Source organism: Choloepus didactylus, chromosome 19, assembly GCF_015220235.1.
Source record: "Choloepus didactylus isolate mChoDid1 chromosome 19, mChoDid1.pri, whole genome shotgun sequence".
Taxonomy (NCBI): domain Eukaryota; kingdom Metazoa; phylum Chordata; class Mammalia; order Pilosa; family Megalonychidae; genus Choloepus; species Choloepus didactylus.
In genome coordinates this window covers 58,999,288-59,021,708 of record NC_051325.1, presented here as the reverse complement: position 1 = coordinate 59,021,708, position 22,421 = coordinate 58,999,288, and the positions used below count along the sequence as shown (strand labels likewise).

At 39.4% G+C, this 22,421-nt stretch overlaps 2 protein-coding genes across 7 annotated transcripts in view; both read right to left on the bottom strand.

Annotated features, from left to right (window-relative positions):
• CASS4 (Cas scaffold protein family member 4) overlaps positions 1-2,535 on the bottom strand; it is a 38,926-nt gene extending 36,391 nt beyond the window's left edge. For all 4 annotated transcript variants that reach the window (XM_037811857.1, XM_037811858.1, XM_037811860.1 and 1 more), the window contains exon 1: positions 2,231-2,535. In XM_037811857.1, the coding sequence (XP_037667785.1) occupies positions 2,231-2,266 (36 nt within the window). In that variant the 5' untranslated portion in view covers positions 2,267-2,535. The remainder of the gene's footprint in view (positions 1-2,230) is intronic.
• A 7,039-nt stretch (positions 2,536-9,574) lies between these two features.
• On the bottom strand, positions 9,575-22,328 carry CSTF1 (cleavage stimulation factor subunit 1). 3 transcript variants are annotated; one of them, XM_037812219.1, is made up of 6 exons: positions 22,194-22,328; positions 19,331-19,532; positions 15,474-15,751; positions 15,128-15,325; positions 13,932-14,322; positions 9,575-10,893 (listed from the first exon to the last, which is right to left on the bottom strand). In XM_037812219.1, exons 2-6 carry the CDS (start codon positions 19,497-19,499, stop codon positions 10,634-10,636), a joined length of 1,296 nt encoding a protein of 431 aa, XP_037668147.1. In that variant the 5' UTR covers positions 19,500-19,532; positions 22,194-22,328; the 3' UTR covers positions 9,575-10,633. The 3 variants fall into 3 exon arrangements, with proteins under 3 accessions (XP_037668147.1, XP_037668145.1, XP_037668148.1); XM_037812217.1 differs by lacking the exon at positions 22,194-22,328 and adding an exon at positions 21,987-22,071; XM_037812220.1 differs by lacking the exon at positions 22,194-22,328 and adding an exon at positions 21,987-22,043 and having other exon boundaries at positions 19,331-19,500.
• Between the last annotated feature and the right edge of the window lie 93 nt (positions 22,329-22,421).

Below are 22,421 nucleotides of genomic sequence, written 5' to 3'. Positions count from 1 at the left end.
CAGATGTAATGATTTCTATCTTTGTTACAATTGCACTGTTTGAGGCCAACATTTCCTATCACTAGTACCATGCTTATTTTTCAGTTTTCTTTTTGATTTATAAAACAATTAGGGAAAAGCATAAGAAAAGTCAGGCAATTCCACAAAATCTGCCACACACAAAGACGGATGCTCTCCTCACAGGAACTGTTGGTTGACAAGCAGCAACACTTGGAAACAGCTCAACAGAGCAGTCAGTGTGCATCATCCAATGCACATTCCAACTTCAGGGTAGGAAAATTGGTCTGGGGTGCCCCTGTACGAACACAAGGGTTGCTCTAAAGTCGGATGCCCCCAAGCTGAGGACCACTTACATGGTATGACCCCTTGAAGCATTGTGTTACCATTTAAAAAGCAATTAAATAGCTACATAGGCATTAAAAATATTGAGGTGGATCAATTGTGCTAATATGAACTGAACTCTACTATGCCTCAATAGCTGTAAAAGTCAAGAAGCAGAACAGTTGCTCGGTTACTGCTCCTGTTTGTGTAAAACCTGGAAGGAAGAGCATTATTCTCTTACAGGTGCACTGACGGTGTCTGTAGGATGCTCCACAGACTGTCCACTGTGTTGCCTCTGGACTAGGAGTCAAAGACTTGGGTCCTGCCCTGGTACCACCAATACCGGAAGGGTGTAGCCTGTATGAGCCGAGATGTTATTCATCTAAGATGTGGGTTGGCAAACTGTGGCCCGTGGGCGAAGTCCAGATGACTGACGCATGAGTCAAGAATTATTTTATATTTTTAAAGCATTGTAACAACAAATAAAGATGAATATGCAACAGTGACCGTATGTGGCCTGAAAGGTCTGAACTGCTTACCGGACCTTTAGGAAAGAAGTTCGCTGATCCCTGCTGGAAGGGTAGGAATATGGTGGGTGGGTTAGGAGCTGGGGCTCTGGGTTTATCTGCCTGGGTTTGATTCCTAGCGTTGCTACCATTTGCTGGCTGTGACCTTGGGCAAGTCAAGTAAGCCTGGACTTTTTTCCTCATCTGGAAAGTGGGAATAAGAAAAATACCTCCACCTCATGGGGGTGCTGTGAGGATATAAGCAGAAAGTGCAAGCACAGCACTCAGTCCAGGGCCTGGCAGAAAGGCAATCAGTAGGTGTTGGCTGTTCTTACCTATGCAATAGTGATAATAAGACTTCATAAGGTGGCTTTTGTGGGGACACGTTATATCCAACCTGGCACAGTCTGATACCTGCAATTTATTTTCAGATGGTTTGACAAGAACAAAGCGTGTGTCTGAGTCTAAATAGATACAAATGCATGAACACAAAATGCCAGCCACCAATGAATCTAGGTGAAGGACAGAGGTTTTCTGAGTTTTTCCCGTTTTTCCAATGGTTTGAAAATGTTCAAGGTAAATAGTTGGGAACAAAATTCTAGGGCAGCTGAGATACTTACACGCAATCTCTATAAAAGAGTAAAAGAGGATATCACAGGTACTTAGTCATAAATCCCACTATGACATCTATTATTATCAAATAACATATAATTAATCCATAAAAGCAGCCTCATTTACTTACTGTTTCATTTTTTTTTTTCCCTTTCTACGTAAAATTTAAAAAGGGTGTAGCAAGATCAAAAATATAACTTTGAGCTTCGCTTTCCTTGTCACCAAGTAATTTTTTTTTCCCTCTGGTAGCCATTTCCACTTTCTAAATAGCAAATCTTTTTTTGATTCATGACACAGACCTTAAGTTTGTATGAAATTTCCAGCCCCGTTCACAAACATCAATACAAAAGTTAACGTGAAAATAGCACGCAGGGTATCTGCTGTGGATTCACTCTGGAGGCTGAAGCATGCAGTCTGGGCTCTGCTATTGAGAAGCAAGGACAGAAATCAATCAGGCGACCTTGTGAGTGACCCCAACTGTTGTTGGGGTTCAGAGAAAGGAGAGGTCAGGGTGGGCTGAGGCAGACTCACATCTTGCTCAAAAAGTTTGTTAAAAGGTGAACAGATGCCAAGTGATGGATTTTGTTGTCTCCCGAGCAGGCTGTTTTCTACTAGAAAGTAATTTTCACCCCTCTCTGCATCAAATTGTTAGGGCTCTTCACAGCACCTGTATCTCCCACCCTTGAACTTACAGGTTACTCATATCCATCCATTGGCTGCATTAGGAACCCAGCATCCCTAACCACAACGGTTTTCCCTGTCCCCTGCCCGGATAGCATGCCACCACTCACCTTGGGTGCACCGTCCGTGACGCTTGTCCCTTTCATGTTGCTGATGTGAAGCTGCTCCGCTGAGCGCCTTGTCTAATATCTCTGGCCTCTGAGATGGATTATGCAATGTCACGGCATGTCCGTGACGGGTTCTCAGAAACAGAATTCTATGGAGCTATCTGACAACACATGGGAAATTGGCAAAAAGATTCTCCCAGCCAGCCCACTTTCTGTAAAGCACGATAAGAGTAAAATGGAAGAGATGAATGAGGCGGCACCAGAAGTACAGGGCACATTCACTCCTCAGTGTCTGGCATCTCAGTTTGTCTATAAGTAGAGATTGTCACACATTTGATATGCGAAACCACAAAAGAAGAAAAAAAAAAAGGCACTTCTGCTTTATAGGGTGAAGTTCCTATTTTGAAAAGCTCAGTGTAAGACCACAGAGCATTCTAGTCCCTTGGATGCTGGAACAGCTCCCACTGAACAGGCCAGGCTCATTTGGCTGATTAGAGGCCAGCAGGCCAAATTTCTGACAGTGGTCAACATTTCTTTCCTCCTGCTCCCTAAAACTTGCCCACAACAGCCAGGATAAACAAGGCAAGCAGGGTGCCTTGAAGGACATATTCTCCACCAAATCTATACAACTCAACTGCACACTTCTCCCGGCTCTGAACCCAAGCCCACCTCTGGGTTTCCCCTCCTCTACCAGTGGAACAGATAACCCCAAAGCTTACCGTTTACTGCCTTGCAACAGATTAAAACCAGTTATTTAAGTAATACTGTGATTTTTTTTTTTTTTGTAATGAGAGTTGTGGGTTTTCAGAACAATCATGCATAAGATATGGGATTCAGATTCCATATCACCCTATTGAATTGGCGTGGAATATTTTTTATAATTGATGAAAGCACATTTTTATAATTGTACTATTAACTATAATCCATGATGTAACTTAGGGCTCACTGTGTAATGCAACACCTCTGGGTCTTTGCTCATAATACATAATGCTTCACATTTTCTGAGACTCTGCACCAGGGGATATGCTGAGCATTGTATTTGTATTCTTTCGTAAATCTAGCAAACCCATGGGTGTACTTTAAACTAGCACACTAGCTCATGCAATTCATTATGACTTGTTATGTTTTTTTACTCTATGTAAATTCAGACTTAATATTTAGAGAGGACCTACAGTGTAGCAGACCCGGTGTTAGGCACGTTTGCATTTTTATTTCATTTAAACAAAGTTGTGGCCCTCCTTCCAAGCCTGGCTTGGGTTCCATCTTCATCAGACTAGTCTCCTTTCATCCCTCCCTTCTTGTGGTCACAGCACTTACTTCTCATCTTCTTGTCCCCCTTGTAGTCTCACAAGCCTGAGTACCAGGAAGTCATTACTGAGATAGTGGACTGATTTCTAACCAAAACGATCTATGTTTTAAAAGCCATCACCATTGGAAATTTCCAGGGCCACATAATTGATGTGCTGCAGTTGGCAGCAGATAACAGGGGAGGAAGAGTGGCCGGTGGGAGAAACAGGAATTTATTCAGCAGCAAGGACACAGTGGAGATCTCTAAAGAGAAGGAGGGGATGGCAGAGGGGAATTTTAGGGAAGCTTCATGAAGGCAAGATATCAAAGAGGCAGACACGAATCAGTAGAGGCAGAGCTCGGCCCTGACTGGGTCATCATGAACAGGCAAAAGAGAAAAGCAAGTTCCATTTAAGGAAGACAAGCAGACACATTTGAAGGAGCAATGACTGAAGGCTGAGGTTATGAATGACAGCCTCGACTAGAAGTACTTTATCCCATTACTCTTTACAGATCTGACAAATCATTAAAATGGTACGGCCATAATCAGTATGGCTAGTGCTATTCATAAGGCAACAGCAATTACAAAACAGCAGACTGTTTCCATATTGTTAAGTGTAAATCTGGACATCTCTTTTAGGTGGGCCTTTTCACTCCTGCTTTAGTCTAACTTTACCAGTTCCTTGAACCACGGACATGGACGAAGTCGTTCAGATAAAGAAGATGCAATTGCACTAGTAAGCCAACGCTGAGGTTCGTTTTTCCAGATGGGAATCTATTAAACCTAAATTCTAAGCTTCAAGTTTTATATAACTATGAAAAAAAATTTTTAAATAGGGAGTTCAGCCCAAATATCCCTTACCTACAATTATTTTCTCAAACAAGAATCAAATATCCTAACACTTGGAGGCCAGAACAAAATATTCCAGGAAATCTAGGAAACTCTCTAGAAATCAAGCAGAATTTAAAGGAATGGGCATGCAAAAGCAAAACCAAAACCTCATCATTTATTTGGGTAATAAAAGAAAGAAAGAAGAAAACAAGAGGCTAGATTAGCATAGCAGGGCAAGATTAGAATGAATGAAGGGCTGAGATTAGAGTAACAGGATAAGAGAGGGGTTCTTTTATTCATGTTTTTCCAATTCTATATAAAACATCTGTGGAACATGCATATTCTTTTTCTTATTTTTAAAGAGCTCAGTAACTGTTTTATAATAAATCACTCATCATGGAAGGCTGTAATGTGACCGCGTTGGTCACTAATACTTCCCGCGTGCTGGGCACTTAGTGCTCAATTGTTGTTGAATTAATGACCGAGTGAATTCTCGTTATAGGCTGGTCACCAGCAAGGATGTACAAGGCAGCTGACATTTATTGCAGTCATCCTTAATCATTACAGAAGCTGTCAGTTCAGGGGTGAAGTGATGTTCCAGACCAGCCCATGTACCCAGATCCCAGACAATGATAGTCACAGGTTCACACATGACAGGGAAGAAATTCCACCTGTGGTCAATCTGCCGTCTTTGGAATAAGGGAGGAAGGTTCTCTTGCCTTCTGAGATGGTGAGACTGAGGTCAGCCTGCAGCAGGCTGGGACCCTGATGGACGCTCTGCCACCATCATGTGGCATGTCTACCAGAGAATGACGCTCACACTGGGACAGGGTAGGTAGAGAAAATGAGAAAGCACCCAGAGACACGGAAACACTGGGGTTCAGCCAGGCCTGAAGAGCAGCTCCAGGCTCACCAGTTACCTGAAGGGCTGTGCTTCCGAATCCTGAAAGCAGCAGCTCATGTGAACCTAGTGCTTCCTATGTGCCAGGCACTGTTCTAATCACTCTGCATATATTAACTCATTTAATCCAAACAACAGCTGCAAAAGGCAGCTATGCTATTACGCCTACTTTACTGAGAGACTGAGGCAAGAGAGAGATCAAATCATTTGTCCAACCAACCTAGTTTTTTCAATGAGTAAACTGCAAGGTGGTAGAAAGATGGAGGTGAACTCTAAGGAGGAAAAGACACTTAAAAGATGTTATCAATTCACCAAGTATGAGCCAGGGATGCATGGGGAATTATTGTATTATACGACTGTCTTTTTAAAGAAAAAGTAAAAAAATACCGAGCTTTACTGCGATGCTGTAAAATTCACCCTTTTCAAGAGCACAATTCAACAATTTTTAGTTGTGCAACTGTCAGCAGTTAAGTTCAGTACATTTTTATCACTTCCAAAAGAAGACCCCTACCCTTTAGGGGTCATGCCCTACTCCCTTCTCCCTCAGCCTCTGGCAACCACTTACTTCCTGTTTCTGTGTACTGTTAATTTTTGTATAAATTTGAAACTTTCCATAATAAAAAGTAACAAGAAAGGAAGGCTGGATAAACTTGCTCAAAATTATACAATTAAGTGACAGAGTCAGAATTTGAACCTGTGTTCCCTGGAAAAGAAAGACTCCACTTTAAAACAAGTTTGGGCAGCTTACATCACCTGGGCAAACTATAAACAATGAGGTTCCCAATACCGAAGGGCTTACCTTGATGTTTACAATAGATGGGTGTTGGAATTTGCATGGCAGGGGGAATGGGGGGGGGGCGGGGAATGTGGAGTGGAGGGGGTGGGGGAGACCAAAATGCAAGATGCAAAGTAAAAGCATTTGGCCCTAGAATTAAATGCTCATTCCTCCACACACACCTGGTGTAATATTCTGTGAATGAGAGGCATGACTTTTCAGTCTATTTGATCCCTCTGCAGTTTTTCTGAATCAAAGGCATGAGAAACTGCCTTAAATGCTTTGCTGCAATCCATTCATATTTAGCTTTTAAGGCAAATGAGTCTCTTACGTACAAATATTGCAAGAGTTGATTATTCTAGGAAATTGGGTGGCTTTCATAACATCCGGCTGTGTGAAGGGTGAAACAGCGAAGTTCAAGAGAACTGAGGGAGACTCCAGTGGGGTAATCTAAAGACTGACAAATGTGTTGGTGAGAACACTATTTTGGACTAAATTTTCTTTTCTGACCTTAGTAAATGTGATCACTTTGTTTCCATAGCTCCTAATACATGTTCAGGAAGGCAAAATGCTTTTGTATATTGAAGTATGTTTTTATACAGCATACAGCTCCTTGCGTGGTAACATGCAAACACTGGGCACTCAATATCTGCCTTATAGATGCAGCTGAACACCAGACTCAGGATGTTCAAAGAATTAAAGGGTTGGTCAGTAATTTCACACTGCAGTGCTTTAAAAATCATCTCAGATTATCTGGCAGATTTTTATCTTAATCTCATAAAGGTAATTCATAAAAGTAGCTCTCTTGGTCAAAAGTAGAATTTCATAAATTGTCAACAGATTTATCTAAATATCCTACTGTAGAGATACAGGAATGGCTGGGATTCTAACGCTGCTCTAATTATTAGGGAAAACTCAATTTTACAGCCTGAATTTTGATCCCCAGATTGAGAGGGAAAGGAATCAGAGCAAGAATGGAAAACAAAAAGGATGCAAAGGAAAAGCAGTGGGTGTGAAGAGGGGACATAAAGCAGGAGGAAGGGGTACAAGTCAGCACGTAGAACAAGGACAACCAGGGCAGAGAGGGATGACACAGGTAAGCAGGGAGAAAGTGGTGTAAGGTAAACTGGCTAAAAGATGACTGGGAAAGAGGCTTCATGAAGAAATAAAATGCTTCCTAAGGGAGTAGGAAGGCAAAAAGGTAAGAATTCCAGAAAAAGGTCAAAAACATTAATTGTGAAAGCTACAGACATGTTAGTTTGGTGTAGTTTTTCTAAAAATATACTTTTTGTTCAAATCTCCTAGGTCATTTTTGCAAGCCCTTTGAACCTTGGTCTTCAGTTACCTGGTTTTAGGTCTTTAAACATATTATACATATTCATACATTCTGCATCTGGCAATCCCATTGTCTTCATTACGTCTGACCCATTTGCTCTTTGTTTCTGACTCCCATTAATGGCAGCCCATTTCCTCATATATTTGATTGTGAAACCATGATACTTACAACTTTCAGAGAATTACTTAAGACCTGGAGTTAAGATGTATCCTCCCAAAGAGAATTTGTGCTGGCTTTTGCAGGTACTTGTGGAGACTATCAATTGGAGACTGATTTAAATTCTCAGTTTGTTTTTTGCACAGGGCACATAGGTATTGTGAATTGTTCCAAGCCTGCTTGAGGAACAGCCTGTGGTTAGGATTCTCAGAAAAAACCCTTCCCTGTCATTAACCGCCCCCCGCCCCAAGGCCAATGCTGAGTCACACAGGTTTGCTCTCTTTTTGAGGCAGGGTTTTTGTTGGTTTACCCTTTCACTGAGGGTGGCACCTTTTGGGTTCCAGGCTTTCTGGATCTTGATCAAAATTCCAACCCTGTGAAGACCCAAAGCTTTGACTTCTGTTCAGGAATCGTAAGACTACAAGGGATTGGCAAATGTCCTTGGTGCAACTGTCGGCTCTTGTGTTCCTCTAGTTAATCCTCTGAATTTGTGCTTTCTTGTTTTTTTCTTCTCCCTCAGTTTCTTGCTAGCTCAAACTATCTAGTGAGAGATTAAAAAAAAAAATCAATTCATCTTTGTACTGAAGGGTTCTCAGAGTAACTGTTCTACCATATTTTCAGAAACACAAGTTTCTTCTCTAAAAGTAAATGCTTCCCCACCCCCAAATCTGTTTATATCATGACACATTAAAAAAAAAGGCGTTTCACTGGTTGAAATGCATGTTGGAGATTATTTTGATCAAGACCTCTGATCACAGAAAAGGAAGCTGTAGCCCAAAATAAAAAGAACTTGCCTTACTATTAACAAGTGAGTAACAGAACTGGGACTGGACTCTCCCAGTTTGGTTTTCTAAGAGAAATTAAAGTTTAAGGTAAAAGATAGCTTTCTCTGGATGACTAAAGAAATGGAATTCTACCCAAACCGTTTAAATTCATAGAGGCTAGAAGTACAGAGCAAAGATATCCAGCTAGCAGTCAGTAAGCTATAAAAACCCGACTGTTAGTACAAAGCACTGAAGCAGCAGTGTGAAGGGCACCAGTCTAGGGACGTAACTGCTGCTTAAGAACAGATGTTCAAGTAAGGAAACATTCAAAGGAAACTCCAAAAAAAATGAACTGGCTTTAAAATATCATTATATACAAAAAGTTTATTTTAGAAATCACATCTCTTTTAAAAAATAACATAGAAGTTAAAAGTTCATATCCTGAATGGATATTGTTAGCCACCTGAATGCCAGGGTGTTGTGTGGTGCTTCTGGTGAGGTGAGGATACAGGTCTATAAAATATCCTGGCATATGTACCAGCTCAGATTATTAATATGATGTGAAAAAGAAAGAAAAAAGAAACAGAATAAAAGGAAGCTTGTTTTGGAAACATGCAAAAGTATCCTGACCTTGTAAATAGAAATCTTGAAACTACACACCCATTGCTGAGACTATTCCAAAAACTGTAAAAAGCAGGTATTATTATTTAATTCATAAACAATTTCAAAGATCCAATGGAACTTATAGCAGGAGAGCATTGTGGTCATTCTAGAACCCGTGCCAGAGTAGAATGATGGAGAAAAGTTAAACTTCAGCTCTACAGTTTCACAGGTGGAAAGCAAAAGAAAAATCAGAAAAAGAAGCAGCACACTTTAATTGGTAATTTTTGGGGACAGAACTGGTAATCCTTGTTCCTTTTCAGTACTGGTCAGGTTATTTTAATCTTACCAATATAGCAGCCACAGATGAGTAAATCCTAATATTGGAAAATCAGGACACAAAATAAAACTGTAAAGTTAAAATCATTTATGGACCAAAAAATAAAGCTCTTTGGAAACCTGAACTAAAAGCTGTGCTTTAACAACACAATAAGGATACTTAAAATGGCTTTATAGACCAAGGAGTTAAAATGATCCTTAAGGCCAATGACTATAGCAGATTTTTTATGCAATAACTTCAAGATGAGTTTGAAGTTCCTATAATATAAAGCAATTACTTTTACTTTAATTTATTTAACATTTTAATCAAATGATCCCAGATTATATTTATTTCTAGGTACTTGTACCCAGATCTTGAGGTGTTTTTTTTTTTTTTTTTTTTTTTAGGATAAACATAAACCAAAGCTTATGTTTACAAGAGGAGAGTTCAGGGTTGTCTCACCTAAGCTGGAGCTGAATTCGAAATAATGTCAACTTCAAAAAAGTTTTAAGAGAAAGAAACCTTGAATCAGTTGGTTAATTGCATAAATCTTCTGAGAGTAGTTACCATGTGCATCTCTGCATCAAAGAGTAGTTATAGTTCATGCTGAAGGGAAGTGAAAAACAGGATTTAAAATTACATATGAACAAAGTCAATCGATATTAATCATTTGTGAAGATAAACACCTGAAAGCAATAGAGCGATCACCTAATTTTGATTATATCTAGATGTACTGAATTTTCAATTGTTTCCCATCAAATCATAATCTTACCAGATATACATTTAATGAAGACAAGCATTTCAGGTAATGATGGAAGTATGATGAAAGATACATCTCCTATAAATCTTCAAGAAAAAATAGTCATTAATTTTATTAAAGTGAAAAATATGTAACACTAAAGTTGCAGATCTGAAATTTATCATCAGAATGATGTCATTTTAGAATAGGATAGATGTATTCTCTAAAATGTTTTCCACCTGGCACAAAACTCTTGATTCTCAGAACTGCAGGACTACTATCTGAAAGGAAATAAATATACAAACAGGGTGTAGAACAGGCAAGAAAGGTGACAAAATAACCAAATGAAATTCCTTATGAGATCTAGAAAGTACTTTAATACTCTATCCTTCTTCAAACGATCAAGAGAGCCAAGAGAAATGGCAAGTCCTGTATTTACAAAGCTGATGAAAATCACACTGTAATAATCAGTGAATGTGGAACAACTGCACAGATCTGCATTTCCAACTTTTTCCACCATGATTCTACATCAAGGTAAAAAAAGATTCTTTTGTACAAATCCAAGAAGGCTGAGAAGTGGCGGGACAACTGCCGAAGATGTTACAATGACTTACTACGGAGGCTGGTGACAGGACACTGGGGGAGGAAGGGCAGAGTCCCTGAAGAGAGAACCCTAACTCAACAACCGACAGCGGCTCTAGTCGGTGGTTGATCGCCGGTACCAAAACCGTGCTCTGAAGTCATCGCTGCACGTCATGAAACCAGGGTTGGTGGGCGAGTGCACTATACAGCGGACGATGTTGTTGTGCCCCAAGGAGAGCAGGTTTCTCCGCTCCGCCGTCCTTGAGTCCCAGCAGCAGAGACTGATCGTCCTTTCGTCAGGCAGCAACACATAGTCCTCGGTGTGGTTAAAGACTGCTTGCGTCCGGTGCACTTGGCGTCCACTCAAACCAGCACCTGCCACAGAAACCAAGAGGTTACGGTCTGGGGACCTAAGAATAGCTTTGTTAGTCTACATCTTAGATCCTCAGAATTTTTACTCTAGTTACAAATCCTTTTAATATTTAAAAATAGCATTAAAATTTTTTTAAAGTAATACAGATCTACTGTACAACTTCGGAAACACTAAAAGCATAACAGAAAATTACTTCTAGAACCATCATTAAGGACAACTACTCTTAAGCTCTGATATACTTCTAGGCATACAGACACATTCTTTTCATAAATGTATCATTATATATACTTTTCTGTAATAGTTTAAACCAACTTTACATTGGGTGCGTTTTTTCATGTTTTTTATTGACTGCAACGTCTCCCACCGTTTGGATGCACCAGTTATTTATTCAACAATTCTTTTGTTGCTAGGCGTTTAGGTTGCAGTACTGTGATAAACATCCTTTGCACAAAAAGCTTTGAATATTTCCTTAGGATTAAATTCCTGGGAATAAAATGACTGAACAAAGAGTATGAAGAGTCACTCTCTTAAAAGGAAGCTTTACCCTTTCTTTTGTATGACCATAAAGAAACTACATATTTTATGATTAAAGCACAATGTAAAGAATATAAAAGAAAACAATAACTGCCTGGCAATTTCACCACTCAGAGGTAACCTCTGTCAATATTTTGGAATATTATGGAAATATTGGGGAAATGAGTGTTGTACACTCATAAGTAAAATAATTGAAGCCTGAGCAAATATCACTAAAGTCTAAGCATATGTCAAATGCTATTTACATTCAATTATACACAGCAGTGATCTATAAAGAGGCAATATAGCTTAGTGGATAAAGGCACAAACTTTGGTGTCAGACAGATTTGGATTCAACACTTAACAGCAGTGTGACCTTGGGGAAATTACTGAACACCCCCAAGCCTTAAGTCTTTTCATCTGTTAAGTACGAAACAGTTAACAGAAACTATGCCACAAGACTGTTCTGAGAATTAAAATGAGGTCATGCACATAAAGCTTCGCAATATACATATACTAATAAGTATAAATGCTCAGTAAATGTTAATATGATTATTTACTAGGGCTGCAAGTTGTGAATGGATGTATAATAACAATATTTATTGGTGGACATTTATGTGCTTCTAATTTTCTACTGCTTCAAATGTTGGGACAAACATCCTTTTACATGTGCATGCTTGTTCAATTATCTTCTTAGGCTGGATTTCTAAGAGTGGATATAGTGAGTCTATAATTTAAAATTTTGTTATGAGACCAAACTGTCTTTTAGAAATATTTTACCAATTGACATTCCTACCAATAGGATTTGGGTGTTGATTTCCTCCAATTTTTCTCAATTCTAGGCTTTATCAATCCTTTTAATTCCTGAAATCTGATAAGCCAAAAAACATACTTCCATCTTCAATTCACAGTTCATATATAGTGAGGTCAATCATCTCTTTCTGTCTTTACTGATCAGTTTTATTTCTTTTATAAAATATATTCTTTGGCCATTTTTCTGTCAAATTTGGGCTCATCTTTTTCTTAATTATTTATAAAATATCTTTATAGACTAAGAATATTAACCCAGTATCTGACATATGTTTATTATATACGCTATACATGTTTTCCCCCAGTCTAGCATTTTGTTTACAGTGCTTAAAAACATTAAAACTGGAAACACAAATTTAATTATGTTAACAAGAAAGCAACTTAATGTGAAATAGAAAAAAGGGAATTTGCATACGAGGTATAGTATAATCCTATTTTTATAAGATCAAATTCCAATTCTCCACCAAACTAACTAATCAACCACAGGCCACCATAACACAGCCTAAACATTCATAAAACAAAACAAATACAATAAATTTTTGTCAGTAGACTGTGTTATACTTCCAGTTACTCCTCATACCCTTACTTTGATCACTTTTGTGTTTTCTTTTTGCAACAAGCATACAATCCTTTAATAAAAATGATTAAAGATACTTTCCAAATAGCATCATATAAAAGTAAGGGTTTCAGTGAAGTCACAACAAATTATAAAGGTATGTTTTTTCACAAGATTTTCTAGTTGTACTGTATACTTCGGATGCCAAAAAGACGACACAGAAACAAACTTCAGTTATAACGAGACAATCTAAAGTAGGTAATGCTGCACCCTAGTGGCTCAAATGCCACCAATTCTTCAATTTTCTTCCCTAAAATGCTAAATTATTAATAAGGACTGTTGTAGCACAGTGGAGCCACTCACAGGTTGTTTTCTAGTGTTTTTTTTTTTTTTTTTGAGTTAATGGTGATGGCACTTTTAGCGTACAACACCAACCTATCTTACAACAGGGTAAAACTATGCAATGCTGAAATTTCCTGGAGGTTTATACCAAACAACAGTCTTTGCTGCTACAAGGAACAGAAGAAACAGTATTTTAACAACACTCGTTATCAATCCTTCTTAAACCCTGATGATTAGTGATAGGAAAATACCTCACAGGTGTAAATTTTACCAATGAGACCAACACGAATCAATGACAGAATTAGATGAACTTCGTTTTTGTTTTTCTGTCTGATGGTCCCACTTTATATCTAGGCTCAGAAAACTTGAGGTCTCATTTTTAGGGGCTACCTCCACTCTCTTAGAAACGGGCAAAGATCTTCCATTTTAGCCCTTCTTTCTCTAACTCATAAACTTACTGAGATCCACTGAGACATTCTCTGGACTGCTTTCATGTTTTTGTGGGAAGAAAGCAGGCCGTCAGTCTACAAATCTGCCATTGGCTTCTCAAATGTTACTTGCATGGAATTCAGACCTAGTCTAAGCTCAGTGTATTGGAAAGACCAAAGTTTTAGGAAATTGGTTTCATTTCTAGCTCTGCCTCTTATTAACTGAAATCTTAGCTAAGCTACTTAACCTTTAAGCTTTGGTTTCCTCTTATCTAAAAGAGGGAGAACATCTGCCTTGGTCAACACGCAGATTTATTACGAGGATCCAAAAGACAGTTCTGGAAACTGCACAATGCTACAAAATGTCAAGTACTATCTATTTTCCACATACCTGTGTATCTGACCAGGGTTCGTCCTGTTGATATTTCCCAAAGTTTAGCTACAGAGTCTTTTCCACTTGAGAGAATGTATTTAGAATTTTTTGAAAAAATGGCAGAACAAACTTCAGCACCGTCATGTGCTTTCTCAAAAGTTGTGATGCAACGATTTGAAACACCATCCCATAATTTGATGCAGCCGTCCTTGCTGCCAGTTACATACATATTGGCACTAGGATTGTAATTAACAGAACATATAGCATCGGTGTGTTGATCTTGAGGATTGCAAGAGACAAAACATTGAAATGTGTTGATATCATAAAGCCGAAGAGTAGGATGCTGAGTCCCAACAAGTATAAAGTCTCCAGAAGGATGAAAAGAGATGGAGCGTAACATTTCAGCTTCCTGTTAGGACAGAGACATTAACATAAATGACCAACTGGTAAACAATTAAATCTAGAGGTAATGCATAAAATACTTGGCTGGTGCAAAGAATCCATAAAGAAAATTATCAGGTATTACATAGGTAAGAGAAGAAGCAAAAATACTCTATGGAATATGTGAAAGTATCTTTTCAAAAGAGATATCCAAAACTACACACTTACTGGTGAGATTATTTTAAAAACCACAGAAATGAGCTTCATTATTTGCAAATGAACATGAGATGAAGTCAGAATGGAATATTATCAATCTATGACATACTCACACATGATTTCTGAACGAAGACAAACAAATCTTGTATATAATAGCTTCTTGTCTGGGTGCTCCAAAAATTGAGTAAAATATTAAATTTAATTATTAAAAGGCGGAAACCTCTACTAAAACATTAGTATTTCTGAACTGCACAAATTGAGTACCAAATGTCACTTTTCCAGCAAAGATCTGCTAGTTTCAACTGAATAACCTTTTGATTCCCATTTGTTATGCTAAAGTAAAGCTGACTGTGTTTTGTTTATTAAGAAAACCTTTAAAGTGATATGAATTCCAAACCCTGTTGTATGAACTGAGACAAGCAGCAGTTCTGACCAGCCAGAGGGAATGGACACAGGCCAACATGTGAACTATGTGTCAATGAAATCTGACCTGTGCATGCTTCCTCATTGCTGTGTTCTACATGATCACTAGGACTACTTCAAAAAGAAGGGTCATACGACAGCTCATTGTACGTAAGAAAAAATGTCAAGCTCCTTTCCAAACACTAAATTCTAACCTGAATGTATTTGAAGGCTCTTTTTGCAGATGGCTTGGAATAATCAAATAATTTAAGAGTATAATCCCTCGAACCGGAGGCCAAGATCTGTTCTGTTGGGTGGAAAGCGAGACATGTGACTTCATCCACATGGTCATAAAGAGTTCGAATCACTGGGTGGTTTTCCATATTCTGTTGTGCAGTCTCATTCATCATGACCTAGATCAACAAGAAGAGATAGTTAATGCATAAAATCTGTCTGATCTAGAACTGTGATAAAGAAAACCTGGTTTAAATTATGTGCTCATTCTACCCAAGAATGAACAACAAACAAGCAAATGGTTAAGTATGTTATTGAGATTTTTACCTCTATCGGCATAGCACTTTTGGCCAACATTCTTTCTGTGTCAAGTATCTTTATGGAAGCATCAGCAGATCCTGTAGCTATTAACTGTCCATCTCTACTATAGGTAGCTACACGGCATGGTCCTTTATGGGATGTGACATAGCACGTTTCGTACTCTGAAGCTTCTGGAGACATCGTTTGGACATCTGCATCAAATTCCAGGTCAATCCCTGTGCCAGGGGCAACTGTATCTGAACGACCAATTGCATACTGAACTGCAGTGTCATCATTTTCCATTCCTGAAACAAACAAAAATTAAGGGCAGGAAAAAATAATTTTTAAAAGGCCAAGACAAAGTTCTGGATCCACAATGGAAAGATATCGGTAAATGTCAACTTAATATTTCTTGGGGCTTCAGGGTACTTTACAAAATTATGTACACTGACTATTCTATTCCAGGCTCACAGCACTCACAAGGGTTTGGGTGATGGAAGGTTAGGTTCCAAAAGTCATTTGCCCAGGTTTTTGCCTCCAAAGTTTACTGTTTTTATACAACTCCAGAAAATTTAAAAAAAAAAAAAAGCAGTCTTGCTGTTAAATTACCTATTTTCCCCCTTCCATATTTTACTAATTTTAGTGCCACAATCTATTAGTAACAACTCTGAAATTCACTGTCAGCCCAGCTACATTGTTACCACTAACATTATTACAACATTTCTGAAAGATTGTTGACATTTAAATAAACTGAAGTTTATCAAGAATATGCATTTTAATTTCAAAGATAACTTTGCGTATCACAGGAACAATGTTTATTAGTTAAGGAAAAATTAGAAATACACATGAACAAGAAAAAAATAAATATGACCTAGAATTTTACCACCCAGAAATAATTACTGTTAATACTGTGCTTTGTGAATTCTTCTGCATCTTTCCCAGGACATGGTTTTTGTCTTTAAACAAAAATAGAATTGCAATGTATAATATGTGACTGACTTGTTCATTTAATTATACAGAACAAAAATCTCTCCAGATTAATAAATATTAACCTATAACATTATGTTGTAGTATTTAGTTTTCCATGTTGCTGGAAATTTCAGTTCTAACTATTTTTTGGCTACTAAAATTATTTCCTCAAGACAAATTCCCACAATTGGCACTGCAAAGTCAAAAGGGTATTTCCAGGTAGATAACCAAATTCCATGTAAATGTAAATAACCAACTTACCCTCAAGAAAAGCTGTAACAATCCATACTTTGACAATGTATGAATGCTAGTTTTCTCAGGCCCTTGCCAACAACCGACATTATAAATATATTTTAATCTTGCTAATTGGGTGAAAAACGGTACTTTCATTGTCAGATGTGCAACTGTTAAGATTTTCAGTGAGTTCCAGCAATTTTTAGATGCTCACTGGCTTGTGTTTCTTTTATAAATTTCCTATTCTGTTCTTTGACCATATTCCTCTCATACTTCACTGGAAGAGCCCTTTTTCTAAAATTTGGTAAAGCCTTTTATGTATAATAAGGCTATAAACAGTTGTATTAAGTTGCATGCATTTTTGCTAGATCTGCATTTTACTTTTTTTTATTTAAAAAATATATTTTCACTTTTTTGTCCCAATGGAAAATTATCTTGGTACTAGTAGAGGAGAAGAAGATAATCAATTGAGGAAGAGGAGGGAGGAAAGAGACAAACCCCTGGAGTTAGAGAAAGTAGTGTGGGTGAAATCTTTTATATGTGAGTGTACCCTGAAGAGTGAAGGGAAGGAGGTTATGTGTGATCCACTTATGACCCTACACACCTGGGAAAATAGCTGTGTGTGGCTGAACAACTAGAAAACTAAGAGCTCTGGTCCTAGAAACCTTACCAAGTAACCTAGCCTTGCTGAGGGAACAGGACTATCCTCCATCAAAGGTCTTCTCCCCAGCCTCGATCAGCTCTGGCTGTGAGTGGGCGGGCCTTGCTGCCTTGAGGAACACTGGCAGTCACCCTGGAGTGAAAGCTGATCTCAGGTCCACCTTTCTGGACAGCAAAGCCTTTTCCGAGCTGCCACAGCAGTGCTAGAGCAAATCAAGGAGGCACCAGGGGGTGCTACTGGACTTCCTGAAAATCTGGCAAGTAGGGACCTTTGCTAGCATCAATTTAGTCGCAGCAGCAACAACAACAACAACAACAACAAGAGATGTATTTAAACTCAAGGTCTACAGAGCAGTTCTTGCTAGTTGCTGGTAGTATTTTGGGATATACAGGGAATCTCAATTTTTATATATTTATAAGTACTGCTTTTTAAAAATAGGTTTTGCGTAGAAAGATATTCCTTATCTCTATATTAAATAAATGAGCACGTGTTTTCTCTTCTAATGCTTTGGTGCACTTCTTTAAAATCATCAAACCACTGGAGTTTATTTTTGTGTACTGGCAATGAAGGCTCATTTTTTTCTCCCTAAATGAACAGCTAATTTATCCAGCATCGTTTGATGAGTAAATCACCCTCATCCTGCTGACAGAAGTATATAAATTCTTGTATACACTTGTCTTTTCCTGGGCTAGTTTTTCCCATGAACTGTCCATTCCTGCACCAGTATGAATAAACACTTCATAAATTTTAAAAAGAAAACAATGAGCAGCCAAGTCCTATCAGCTATTAAAACATATACATTTCTTAATTTCTTGACAATGCTATAGTAAAAATCTCCCAACTGATCTCCCACCTCCATGTTCAGACTTCTACAAGCTCACCCTCCAAATCAGACCCAAAACACTTTTTAAAATAAAGTGAAAACATTCTCAAAAAATAAAAAAAGCTCCCTTTGATTATAATCATATTCTCACACTGAGACATAGTTCTGCAGGGTTTAAAACATCAATGGTTTCACACTAGAGATACTCCTCTGCAGTGCGCCTTCTGCACAGTGATTTCCCAAAACTGCAAATATGGTACTACTCTTGTGCTTACAAGTCCCAAGGTTGGCAAACATAGAGGTGCACCATCCTGATGTGCCTTCAAGGAGGGAGTTGCTGCCCACCTGTGGGAAGTGGGTCAGCTTGCAGGGGGAAACAGGGATTGTGTGAGAAACAATCAAAACCAAAAAAGAAAAAATTCTTTTATGAAGACAATAGACATGATGGTTGTAGAAGAGAAACTGCAGAGAGTGTTGGGGACTTTGAGACGACAGCTGAGCTGAGATTTGAAGGAAGTCAATAACACAAAGACAAAATCCTCCAGATAATGACACTGTGTATAAAGCTGAGGCTGGAACCAGCTTCAAGTGATCATAATGTGTATTTTGCTTCCCCCTTTAGTGCCCAGCATTGTACTTGGCACATACTAGGTTCTAAAACTAAACTAAAACAATCTTGAAAAATTCTGATATTTGGTGTGATGGTTAGGTTCATGTGTCAACTTGGTCAGGTGATGGTGTCCAGGTGTCTGGTCAAGCAAGCACTGGCCTAACCATTACTACAAGGACATTTGCGGCTGGTTAATAACCAGAAGGCTGGTTTATTAAATCATCAGTCAATTGTTTGCATTTGTGGCTGATTACATCAACAAAGAGCATACCTTCCCAATGAGAATACAATCAGCTGGATTTAATCCAATCAATTGAAGATTTTTAAGGGAAAAGAGAGAATTTTCATTTCTTCAGCCAGCCAGCCTCTCCTGAGTTCATCGAACATTGTCATTGGGGTTGCCAGTTTGCTGCCTGCCCTGTGGAATGTGGACTCATGCATCCCCATAGTCGTGTGAGACACTTTTATAAAATTCATATTTACAGATACCTCCTTTTGGTTCTGTGTCCCTAGAGAACCCTAACTATAACACTTGGAAATGTCTAAAACTGCACCACTGGCACTGTAGGTTTACATTCATAAAGTACCTAATTTGATGAGATGCAGGAGTTGCTCTGAGGGTGCGCACACAGACTGAGGCTTGATTTCATTGATGAGGCCATTAGCAATGCTGATGTAGCCGTCATAGAGCAGCTGGCTAATGATCAGCTTGTAGAGCTGCTGGCGGTCCTTCAGGCCCACTTTGGTTCTGTACATCCTGGAGAAGAGGAAGATGATTCCTCCTGTCAGCTGCAGGAAGAGTTAACAGGTAGATGGTAAAGGGGAAAAGAACTAGTAAATAACAGACACAGGAGACTCTAGAGTCAGACTTGTGGGGCTTTAATCCCAGCTCTACTATCTGCATTATCTTTGGTCAGTGCCCTCATTTCTTGGAGCTTCAGTTGCCAATTAAGTTACTGAAGGTTAAACGAGAAGGTGCATGTAGAACATTGCACATGATACCTGGTACAAAGAAGGTATTCGTGTTATGTTAGCTGAAATTTACAGTAAAATCTCTCTTCATCAACTTACTCTTGCCCTTTTCTTCTCAGCCAAAGTTACCCACCTGCAACTTTATTCTTTATTGCTATCCCAGAATCTTCCACTTCTTCTGTTAATAAAACACTGATTGCTGTTCATGACAGGTAAGACTGTTGCTATTCCCTCAAAACATCTAGGAACTACTATTTCCACTGGCATAGCTCTTGTTTCTATGAAAACTAAACCAAAGTGAATTCTTTGAAACAACTCAAAGGTAAACTCCTTAATAAACTACTGCTGTATAAGATATGGGGGAGTGTGTGGTAATGAAGGAGTCAGGGATTGATTTTGGTGATGAATGCACAACTATGTGGTGGTACTATGAACAACTGAATGTACGCTTTGTTTTGTATGACTGCATGGTATGTGAATATATCTCAATAAAATGAACAAAAAAAGATATGGGGGAAATAACTTAAAAAATGGAAAATTATAAAAATCTGGAAGGACTGTATACCCAGATTGGTTCTCAAGTGTCTAAGTTCTCCCTCAGTCTTAAAAGAAACAAATTGAAAAGAAAAGAAAAACAAAACCAAATAAACCCAACAGAAAACTACAGATGATGACTTATGGCTTATACAAAAAAGAGCTCCAATTGATAGACAAGACTATATGATTTACTGATAATAAAAAATCAATGACTATATGTATGTGTACGTGTGGACAGGTATCAGAAAGCTGCAGGTTCTTGAGGAATAACGATAAAGAATAAAAGTTGCAGACAGGTAGTTGGGCAAAGAAAAGGGGAAGGCAAGGGAAAGCCTGGAGAGAAAAACAGAAGTGTAAAAAAAAGTACAAATGAATGGTAACTCTGGCACCTCCTGGTACTCTTTTACAGTAATGATTAGGGGAAGGGAAAGAAGGTGTTATGGGTGACAACCACTTTTCTAACTACACAGTCCCTTCTGGAGAACACTGAAGTTACTTATCATAGTAATAGCTGATGTTCACTAAGCGTTTACCATGTTTTTCAAGCTTTGTCTCTATCTTCAAACCACCCTATAATGGAAGCCCTGTAATCTTGCTTACAGATGAGGAGTAAAAATAACTTTGCCAAAGATCTCACTACCAGTGTCTGGAGGAACCAGGTAAGTGGTTTGACTCTAGAGCCTGTGTTGCTCCTAACTACTAGGTTGTAGTTTGTCTAAAAACTTAATACTGGCTAACAGTCATTAGACATTTAGCACAGTATATAACACACACTGTGTAAACAACTTATGTGCTTTACCGCATTCATTCCTCACCCAATATTATTTTAGAAATGAGCAATCTGAAGCCCAGAGAGTTTCATTAATTCACTCAGGATTAAATTGCCGTGAATGTCAGAGCCTGGATCCCAACCCAGGCAAACTGACCCCAGAACCTGAGTTCTTATGCACTATGTTATACTGAGTGCTTAACATTTATTAAGCACTTCCCACGTGCCAGACACTGTGCTAAGTACTTTACAGGCATTACCTCATTGAATTGAACCACTAAATTTATGCAAATCTACGTATATAGGAGCAAAGGCTTGTAAACCTACTCTTGTGTAGACAACACTGGGACACAATAGAGATGACGAAACAGGCTCAAAAAGATCAGGAAATCCACTCAAGGAAAAGCGTGGCTGAGTTACTCATCCGAGGTTAATGTAGCCATCAGGATGACACTCAAGAGTCCAGAACTCAACTACTATTCCAACCTGTCTCTTCACTCTTGCCTGGGGCATCATGGGGTTTACAGGGAGATTGAAAAAACAAGAGGGCCAGCCTCCGCTTCTCAACTCCTTTAGAATGTGAACTTGCCGGGCTGTAGGAGCCTAATCACCACCTTCACTTTGCAGATGAGGGCACTGAGGCCCGAGGATGGGAAGAACCCGACCCAAGATCGGTTACACGTGCAAAGGGGACGAGAACGTGAACACAGACGCCCCCTTCTAGACATGGCGCGGCCAGCCCAACGCAGAAGTTAACTAAGGATGGGGTAGGGTTGGAAGCGAGGCCCTCTGTGTAAGAGGGGGTGCGCAGGCCCAGCCCGGAAGCCAAGGAGACACTAACTCAGGACGCATGCCTCCCTGCTCACTCTCGACCATTCTCACCTCGACCCAGTCCTTCCCGTAGGCCTCCGCAGGCCCCATCGCACCGCACCCGCTACTCTCCAAGCACACCCGAACCCCCTTACCCGCTGGTCTGGCTCTCGCAGTCTCCCGCTCTCCGCTAGAAAAATGGAGGCGCGAATCCCGCTGGATCAATCGCTCGACCGCACGTTCACTGCGCACGCGCATAGGGCGCCACGCCGAGTACCGCGCTATCGATCGCCCCGCTCCCCCCACTCCCTCCTGCCCTCCTCGCCATCTTACTTCCTGGCACGTACGAGAGGTTCATTTACCTGCTCCGACTTTATCTCCAATGCTACAGCCCCGACACCAAGGAGCTACTGTCTTACAAATATCCGATCCGTAGAACACCGCTAGCGCTAGAACGGCCACGGGTCTGGCAGGTCGTTAGCAATCCCACTTCCGGGATCTTTCGGGGCAAGTGCGCCTGCGCATCGTCTTGCTTTGGCCTACGACTCAAGACGTCGAGTTCGTTGTTAACCAATCAAAAGGCAGCTTCC

What these genes read in the sequence shown, in the direction of transcription:
- CSTF1 (XM_037812219.1), bottom strand. Translation starts at nt 19,499, where the DNA reads ATGTACAGAACCAAAGTGGGCCTGAAGGACCGCCAGCAGCTCTACAAG. An exon ending in CCTGCATCTCATCAAATTAG is followed by an intron (nt 15,752 to 19,330) that starts GTACTTTATGAA and finishes TGTTTGTTTCAG; the next exon opens with GAATGGAAAATGATGACACT. An exon ending in AACCCTGGTCAGATACACAG is followed by an intron (nt 10,894 to 13,931) that starts GTATGTGGAAAA and finishes TTTCTGTGGCAG; the next exon opens with GTGCTGGTTTGAGTGGACGC.